Raw genomic sequence first — 9,434 nt, forward strand, 5'->3', positions numbered from 1 at the left:
CTTAGAGTCCTTTTCCTTCCACACCTTAGAAGAACCTTTCCTTTTAGCGAATCCTTGAACTGGCAGAGAGGGGGGAAGAATTGCAACTGTTCAAGTTCGAAAGGAACATAAGGGCCTTGAAAAGATCTCCTAGAGGAGCAAGAGAGGATGGAAACTGACTCAGGTTTTTAGACGAGACCATGCTATTGCTTTGTTGTGTAGCTTGCCACTTGTAGCAATTAGGTCGAGTGTGTCCGGCTGGTTCACAATGATGACATGGATGTTGCTTCTTCTCTTTGGACTTTTGAGCATTACTCTTCTTAGCCCTAGGGTTTTTGGTCTCTTTTTCTTAGCAAGCTTAAGAGGTGCTCCTAAGATAGATTTATCCTTGTCTATGTTCTCACTAACTATCACATTTTAGCATCATTATTCTCAGACTCAATATTATTAGCAGGAGAAACAAAAACAGTAGTACTAAAAGAAGTAATATTAGGAAAAGGGAAATCATACCCTAAACCAGTTCGATCGGAGGCAGATTTCTGCATACTGAGCATCTCATTAAGCTTTGCACTTGAGATCCTCTCCCACTGAGCTCTTACTTAGAATAGTTCCACCTCAAGCTTCTTGGTCTTCTCAGCAAAGAAATTGTTTTCAAACTTCAGTACTCCAATAGTCTGATTGGCTTCATCAAACTTCGTGGAGAGTTGTTCTCGTTCAAGCTCCACATCACTAAGCTTCTTGGTGGCCAACCTATACAGCTTCTTATGCTTTTTCGAGACCTTGTATAACTTTGCATAGGCTGTGTGGATGTCATCTTGTTTATCCATCTTCTCAAACTTTGATTCCACCAAGTTTTCTTCTTCATCCACATCTTCTACAATCCCTTCAGTAGGATTGACAATGGCAGTGAAGGCATTTAGGATTCTGTCATCTTCATTTTCGAAATCATCTTCAAGTTCGATGTCGCTTAAAGTTTCAGCAAGTGCCTTGCTTTTTCCAATGGACTTGAGATAAGTAGGGCATTCTTGTTTCATGTGACCGAAGTCTTGGCACCCAAAGCATTTGGGTCTTGAGGGAACAGTGTACTGACCTCCATCCCTAGCATTAGTCTTCCTTTTGTCTTGGCCTTTAGATTGAGAAGAACTTGATTGCCTACAGTCCTTGTCGAAGCCCGTTGCATTGGCATTCTTTATAAACTTCTTGAATTGCTTGATGATGTAGGACTTCATTCTAGAATCTTCGTCGTCTGACGACTCATCCGTGTCACTTTTTTTGGCCTTCAATGCCATGCTTTTGCCCTTATCCGACTTGCCAATCCTTAATAACCCTAACTTATAGGTCTACAGATTACCCACAAGCTCTGTCAAAGGAATCTTGTCAATATCCTTTGATTCCTCAATAGCAGTGATCTTGTCAAGAATGTATTGACCTCTTGTGATTAATTAATTGATTAATTATCTAAATTTATTAATTAATCAAATTAACATGCAATGTACGTGACAGCACAAACAAATCACCAACTAAAGTATAATGCAATGAAAAATAAAGTTGACACGGTGATTTGTTTTATGAATGGGAAAAACTTCCTAGGCAAAAACCCCACTGGGTGATTTTAAGGTCATCACTCCTGAGACTATTATTAAAACAAGTGGTTACAAGTAAAAGAATCTCAGTACCTTATACCAACCTATAGTTGAACCCTTACCCCAATACCCAATTAGACTTGTTCAACAGTGACAATCTTTCCTTGTATTGCATGGCTCTCAGTACGTGACTAACCAATAGATGTGCGGATCCCAGTACGCGACTTTATCACCAACTTGAAAAGGATGTTGGTTGCAAAGTTCTTCAGTTCATCACATGATGTAGATAATGAAGTTGCTTGGTCACAAAATCCTACGGTGTACAAACACAACAGCTTCTTCAAAATGAACTAGGGCAAATTAGGTTTCCAGTCACACTTTTCTTCACACTTGTGCAATAGTGCTCTTGTGTAACTGTGCTACCTGTAACAGCCCTTAAAATAATCCTTATATATGTTTAGGGTTGTGAGAAAAGAAAGCCTAAACATACATTCACGGATTTGATGAAAATTAAAACTGAAAATCAATTTTTCATAAACCTCGACAGATACCCTATCTATCGAGCAGCTGTCGAGCCTCGGGCTGAAACAACTCTTTAAACCTCTATAGATACTAGCTGTCGAGCTTTAATGAATAACACTTCTTCACTTGATTCTTGGACAAACTTGCATGGGTTTAACACTTGAACTTGAAACCTTGTTTTTTGAAGCATTAAACACATCTTAGATCTACCCAATTACAAGTAAAGTGCATTTTGTCAAAGGATTAGCCAATTACATAAAATGTGACATATGTTCCTAACATGAATCACATATGTTCTAACAGTAATGTTTTATGGTAAATAGAGATTGTGTGTGTGTGTGTGTGTGTGTGTGTGTGTGTGTGTTAAATATATAAAATAGTGGTAAATCTGAAACGGTACACCAGTATTGACCGGTATCCGAAATATATTGCACCGCTAGTCAAACTGGTACAGCCTTCGGTACTTTATTGACTTCCTTGATTGGGACTGTTCATGAATATAAATTCCATATATGTCAGGCCTTTTAATCTGACATGTTTTATACTACTAACTCTTTAGGATTGCTTAAATGATGACCTTTATTTCTGCAAAAGAAAAACATCCCAACTGGCTTGGTCTAGTCCTTCCTCACTTGTTATCAACATAGACATGGCATAATGATTAACTAATTCAATTTAGTCATTTGATGAAGCCAACAAAGATTGTTTCATAAATAAAGAAGGCACAAACACATTATTAATCCAAGGCAACCTGAACATGGAACAATATGGGCAAAATCTAGGCAAGGTAGTTTTGGTCTAGCCTTTAAGTTAGAATCAAGCGAGATAGTTAATCAACATTAGCCATCAACTAGGCCAATGAGTTCTAATTCAAATGGCACTCGCTTCTCCCATTCAAATAAATGGAAGGCAAAGTCGTGGGTTTAAAACCCCATTAGGAGCATGTGAAGCTTACCAACCTAAAAACATTAATCATTAAATAGAGAAGTTCTCTGGCTTTTACAAAATCATTTGGGACTTTTATCTTTACTTTTAGTATGCCATATAATCAATTAATCATCCAGCCAATTGGATGGTAAAACCATTACACTTGTGACCAAACGTTATCAAGGATCAACAGGGTAGAGAGGTATAAACTATCACAAAGCAATCCTTTAATAGTTCAATTTTGTTTTCTATGGGGAATTTAGTGAAGCGGGAAGTGGTGAGGAACAACCAAAAACTGGAGAGCCAGTCATAAAGACTTTCAAAGAAATTGTGGGGTTTACACAGCAATTAAGGCCACAAAACAAAAGAATTCAGGGTGTATCAAAGAGCTACCCATAATGACCATGCATATCCTTTTTTTTATTTATTAAGTATAATGACCATGCATACCCTACCTATAGCAAGTGATTTCCAAGCTATAAAAAGCTGAGTTCCAAATAGGGGTGGTAAAATTGGACACAACCCGCAAACGCGGCACGACATGAAATTAGCAGGTTATGGGTTGAAACTTAGTGAGTTAGCGTCATATTCAGGTTGACATAACTTACCCGTTTAATAAACGAGTTGGGTTAGTGTCCAATACATAGAACCCATTTAACCTGTCTGACCCGTTTAATTAAATGAAAATTTACCAATATATCCTTCAAATCCTAGGTATATAAACTTATTAGTTGTTGTGATTATTTTCTCTAACATATTATGATTGATTATTTGTGATATTGAGATATGCTTTACTTTTGAATAATTATTTGTGATGCAGTTACTCGTTAGTTCTAAATTTTATACTAAAAATATTTATTTTTTTGGGTTTTTCATAACTCAGTTTCGTTAATAGTTTTTTTTTTTATTATTAAATTTGATAAACAGGTCGACACGATTGACCCGTTTAATAAATGAGTTATGTTAAGGTTGAGGAATCTTGACCCGTTTAATAACTATGTCATGTTAGTGTTGACCCCTATAGTCAGATACTTATGAATTAACACAACACGAACCCTACACGCAAACACGAATTCCCACCTCTAGTTCCAAATTCCACACCTTGACAAAAAAGGAATATTAATCTCTCCAAACATAACCCACATAAACCCCCATTAGGACATAATTTTGACATTTGTAAATAAGCCAAACAAACTGATTGGGTATAAACAGTCCCACAAAGCCAAAGAAGAAACCAAGTATCTAAACTTAACATGAAGAGCTAAAAATGCTCCATCACAATAGGAAACACAATCAATAATATTATATATTAAAAAAAAAATCAAATATTGGGGAACCTCACAGTGGTACTCTTGGATTTGGATTGAATGGTTCCTCCACATACAGTACCAAATCAGCATCTGAAACCACCATTGCCCGTTGCTGTTACCAAATTGTCATACTCCACCATAACCACAAAACAAAAATTTTGAAACCCATCATCCCCTATTCCTGTTGCTCTGGTGTATTGTAAGAGCAACCACATCAGTTCCTCTATTTTACACATTTATTTTTACACTAAAAACATACTTTTTATATTTTACACATCCACTTTTACAAAAACCCGCATTAGTTCATCTATTCTATCACCTCTATTAATTAAATAATCAATTTCCTCATATTTTTTTATTATTTCTCTCAACTGCCAAAGCTATATACGCGCGCGCTCTCTCTCTACCCATTTCAGATCAACTCTCCCTCTCGATCAACACTCCGATCCACTCCAATCCATGAGCTCTGAGCTTCGATCTACTCTCCCTAGCTCCGATCTGCTTCGATCTACTTTCCCTAGCTCCGATCCGCTCCGATCCGAGCTTCGATCTACTCTTCCTAGCTTCGATCCACTCCGATCCACAAGCAAGACCCACAAGCTCCGATCTAGTCAAGCACCGATCAAGTGCCGATCTGTGTTTGTGTGTCTCTGTTTTTTTTTTTTTTTGAGCAAGTGTATCTCTGTGTTGATTTGTCTGTGTAGATGTGTTTGTGTATGAGTGTGTTTGTGTGCATCTGAGGAAAAAGAAGAAAATGAGGAGAGAACTGAGTTTGTTGAGCATAGATAAGAGAGAGAAAAAAAGGAGCAAGATGGGAAAACAATAAAATATTGTATGAACGAGCTACAGTAGCTGTGTATATTTACACGGTTACTGTAGCTCGTGGATGGATTTGCAAGATTTTACCCAGTTTTACACCCACTGATGTGTGTGTTTTTTTGACCAAAATGTGTAAAATGAATGATTTTTTGTATTATAAAAGATTATAAAAGAACTTATGTGGATGCTCTAATTGAAGTAAAAATAAATAAAATTAATATTTGTATTAAAAAGAAAGTGTCACGCATGAGTAATAAATGTAATAGTGAGGGGTAAAATGAAGAATAAGTAAAAATAAAAAAATGTTGCGCTTAGTTTCAGAGATTGGGAGCCATTTGGTAGAGGAGTTTAATAACAAGCCAAACAAACTGATTGGGTATAAACAATCCCACAAAGCCAAAGAAAACACAATCAATAATATTATATATTAAAAAAAAAAATCAAATATTGGGGAACCTCACAGTGGTACTCTTGGACTTGGATTGAGTGGCTCCCCCACATACAATACCAGATTGGCATCTGAAACCACCATTGCCCGTTGCTATTACCAAATTGGCATACTTGACCACCAAACAAAGATTTCGAAACCCATCATCCCCCATTCCCGCCAACACCAACCTTGCATTCTGTTTTCGCAACTCTCTCTCTATCTCGCTCTCTGCTCTGGTGTATTGTAATTGAAGTAAAAATAAATAAATAAAATAAATATTTTATTAAAAATATTTTAGTTAGGTGTTGTTTGGTAAGGGGTTGTGAGCGCTAGTTTTCTATAAACAACGTTACATGTATTTTTATATACTTTTTCACTTTGATGTATTTTCACAAAAAAACATAAACAACATTACTAGAACAATATTACTTCACAGTAGTTTCAAGGATTGAGTTTTTTGAATTATAAAACCTTCATTCTCATACTTAGAAAAAGTCATAGTATTACAATTTCTTGAATTGCTTCCCATTCTCCTCTACAACAAGAAACCACGTCTCTCTTAAAAGATAAAAGAATAAAAAGAATAAAATCTCTCTGTTTATGATTTGAATTGTGAATGATAAATAAAAATCCCTCTGGTTTGCTCACTCCGACTCAGAGTCGGATAGATTTGCATGCAATGCTAACAAATGATATACATTCTTCAAACGTAACAAATTAAAATTGTAAAATTATCATCTTGATTACTTCATGAACTAAGTACAAAGAATTCAAAAATCATATACAAGAAGAATCATCATCAACATGTAGATCATCATCAATGACGGTGATAGCACTTGGATTTCTTGGAAAGATTAATCTCTGGTTCAGGCTTAGGGACGTCTCTCAAATCCACCAATTGAATCTTTCTTTTGGCCTTTTGAACTTGTTGGTATCCAAGTTGTAGCTTTCTTTTTGACGCTTCAAGTTTCAACTCCAATGACTTCCTCTTCTCCTCCTCCTCCTTTTGCGCTTTCCTTTGCCGCCATGCTGCCAAATTAATCTTGACCACAATCCTCTCTTTCTTTTCACTATTCTCGGCACTTTCACTGGCAGCAGAAGGCAGCGTTGAGATCGCTTCCTTCTTGTTACCATCATCTTGCTGCAACTTTGAAGGAAACCCAGAAGCAGAAACAGAAGCAGAAGAGAGAGTCTTCTTCAAACCCATACGAGGGTTAGGCTCTAAACCCATAGCCACACGAGTTCTTGCATCTAAACCCAAAAGCATAGCCATAGCCATGACTACTGAAATCTTCAAGAGAGAGTATTTTTGCGTACTGAAATCTTCAAGAGAAAGTTTTTTTGCGTTTAGTTTTTTCTTGCCAAAGTGGGATATATATATACAAAAATTTACTACATCACTCTCCGAATCCCACACGGAGACGGAGAGACTCTCACTCTCTGTTTTGATATCACCGACTCAGAGGAATACTTTCATCCCACGCAACCCCAACTAGCCGTTACTATTTCAATCTCTTTATTTAGTTTCCAGTCCCTCTCTTCCAATTATTTGATCTAATAATGATGGACACTGGTTCTGATTCTCATTCAAGCATAGAAAAGGATTTCTTCTATACCCAGCAAAACTCTAGTAAAATTAAATTCCTTCAATAATAGGAATGAAAAGGCCTTGAAATATTATGCATTACAAGAATTAATAAAAGTTTTACACTTTTTGAATACACATGATAGTAACGTACGGTGTACCTGCTTGCTGCAAGGGCAATTCAGATTTGAATGAATTGACCAAAGAGAGAGAAATTTCCAATTGAATAATTATCTTGAAATATTCCCATCTCTCAAATTGTTTTAGAGAGCTTTACATGGGCCGTGGGATCTTTCTTCTTCTTTTTCTTGAAATGTTTAGAGGCAACTTTCAACGCCTTAGTCCAAGCCTGTAATGAATAGTGTAAAATATAATAAGAAAAATGCTTTTTCGTTTCCTTTGTTTTTTTTAATCAGATAATGAACCAAAATAAATTGCACTCAATAGAGACAAAGTTTTCCTACAATTTTTTCCTCTCAAAAGGGCTTATTAATATCAGGGTAATTATCTCAAAATTTCAGATTAAAAAATATAGAAATAAAGAAAACAAAATAATAGAAATTCTCTAGAAAGAAATACCTTTGTAGTGTGTGGGAAACAAGTAAAAGTGGGCTTTAGAGGAGTTGGGGAGAACTCAGATGCCTTGGTTTTGTTCTTGTGCATGTGCTTCATCTTCAAAACATTAAGATTAAGATTGATGTTGAGCTTCTTCTTGATGTTGGAAGTGACTTTCTTCAACTTGGTTTTGTTGCTCAACACCATAGCACCACCACCAAATGAGATATTTCTATTTGTGGGTGTAATGAAATCCAAATCTTCAAAATCAGAATCCAAGTCCATGGCACTGTAAGCCCGAGGGACCAAAGGGGACCATATTGAGCTCTGCGTGTAGTCGAAGTCGAAAGCCAATGACTTGTCGGGGAATTTGCAGAGAAGCTCTTTTGACATCAATGGTTCTAAGTAGTACACCACTTTTGTAGTGCCCATAACAAGCCTCTCTGTCTCTTCTTCTTCTTCTACTTTGGACATAGCCATATCTAAGAGAGATTTTGTTCTGAATCTTCTATATGAGATACTCTCTACATAAAATGTTGTGATCTTTTTTGCCTTTTTTTTGCTTTCTGTTTCCTTTGTGGGATTTGGACCGTTTGGGACTTGTGTTTAAAGCAAACGTGTGGGAAGAAAGAACAACAGGATGTTTAGGAAAGTTACCGTTAAATTTTCAATTTTAAATGTGATGTGCCTGCTTTGTCCCTTGTTTCTTAACCTTTTTCTCGATTTTGCCCTCCATTTTTGCTTTTTTCTCATTTTGGTCCATGGAGTGAGTGATATAGGTGTCATGTCACTTGTACCATACCCACAATAGTTTAGAACAATGAATAATCTAATAAAAAGTGACCAGAGAATCTTAGGAACATGCAGTCAATTTTCGCTACAACCAAATAAAATAAAAATAAAGCATTTATAATGATTAGCTGCTTGTGAATTTATATTTAATAATAATACTAGAAATATGTGATGAAATCATAAAAGTGTTCGTCTATATATTAACTAGTACTAAAAAAATAATAAATAAATAAAAAGTAAAAACTAGCACTTTTCGTAAAAAAAAAAAAAAAATACTAGCACTTAAAGTAAATATTTTTTTTAGAAGAACTGAAAGTGGAGATTGATCAAGAAAGCTACTTACAGCTTGGAGGCTAGATCAAGCATCCCAATATTCAAATCCAAATTGTCTTATTTTCTTTAGATTTGAATATTTTGGGTCTTAAAAATCTAGAGCTCTAATTTGCAATTTGGATGAATGGTGAGTCCAAGCTTAATGACTTGGAACATATTAGACCTACTACCAAGAAGATCGCACCTCAATGACCACCCCTAGCCATGGAGGTCAGTAAGTTAGCCTCTTTTACCATATGGTTGTAGTTATCGCATTTATGTATTTATTATTTCATTCACCATCAATCTTATTTAATGATACATGACATGTGATTAGTTCTCCAACTCATAATGCAGAAGGCTGATAGAGGATGTTGTTCTTCATTCACTCCTATTTGGACTCTCTATGAGGCATAGGGTGAGATATTCAAGGGATAGTAAAATTTCAATTCTACCTCAACAAAGGTCGTACAAATATCCAAACACAATTTTAGGAAAATATATGAAATCATAAGCTTATAGTCAAAGTTTCAACAATTTGTTATAATTTAAGAGTTTTTAAAATAACACCAGGTCTAACCAATAATAATAAGAAGGCCATGTGACTTGATATATTAATA

General features: G+C 35.7%; 1 protein-coding gene across 2 annotated transcripts; it reads right to left on the minus strand.

The window, feature by feature from the left end:
* Positions 1-6,763: 6,763 nt before the first annotated feature.
* Positions 6,764-8,308, minus strand: LOC142619235 (uncharacterized). Of its 2 annotated transcripts, XR_012841466.1 has the most exons (3): positions 7,735-8,308; positions 7,317-7,504; positions 6,764-6,893 (listed from the first exon to the last, which is right to left on the minus strand). XR_012841466.1 is itself a non-coding variant. In XM_075792301.1 (2 exons), exons 1-2 carry the CDS (start codon positions 8,188-8,190, stop codon positions 7,409-7,411), a joined length of 552 nt encoding a protein of 183 aa, XP_075648416.1. In that variant the 5' UTR covers positions 8,191-8,308; the 3' UTR covers positions 7,221-7,408. The 2 variants fall into 2 exon arrangements, 1 of the variants encoding a protein (XP_075648416.1); XM_075792301.1 differs by lacking the exon at positions 6,764-6,893 and having other exon boundaries at positions 7,221-7,504.
* Positions 8,309-9,434: the final 1,126 nt, after the last annotated feature.

Source organism: Castanea sativa, chromosome 12, assembly GCF_040712315.1.
Source record: "Castanea sativa cultivar Marrone di Chiusa Pesio chromosome 12, ASM4071231v1".
NCBI lineage: Eukaryota > Viridiplantae > Streptophyta > Magnoliopsida > Fagales > Fagaceae > Castanea > Castanea sativa.

What these genes read in the sequence shown, in the direction of transcription:
- LOC142619235 (XM_075792301.1), bottom strand. Translation starts at nt 8,190, where the DNA reads ATGGCTATGTCCAAAGTAGAAGAAGAAGAAGAGACAGAGAGGCTTGTT. An exon ending in GTTTCCCACACACTACAAAG is followed by an intron (nt 7,505 to 7,734) that starts GTATTTCTTTCT and finishes TATTCATTACAG; the next exon opens with GCTTGGACTAAGGCGTTGAA.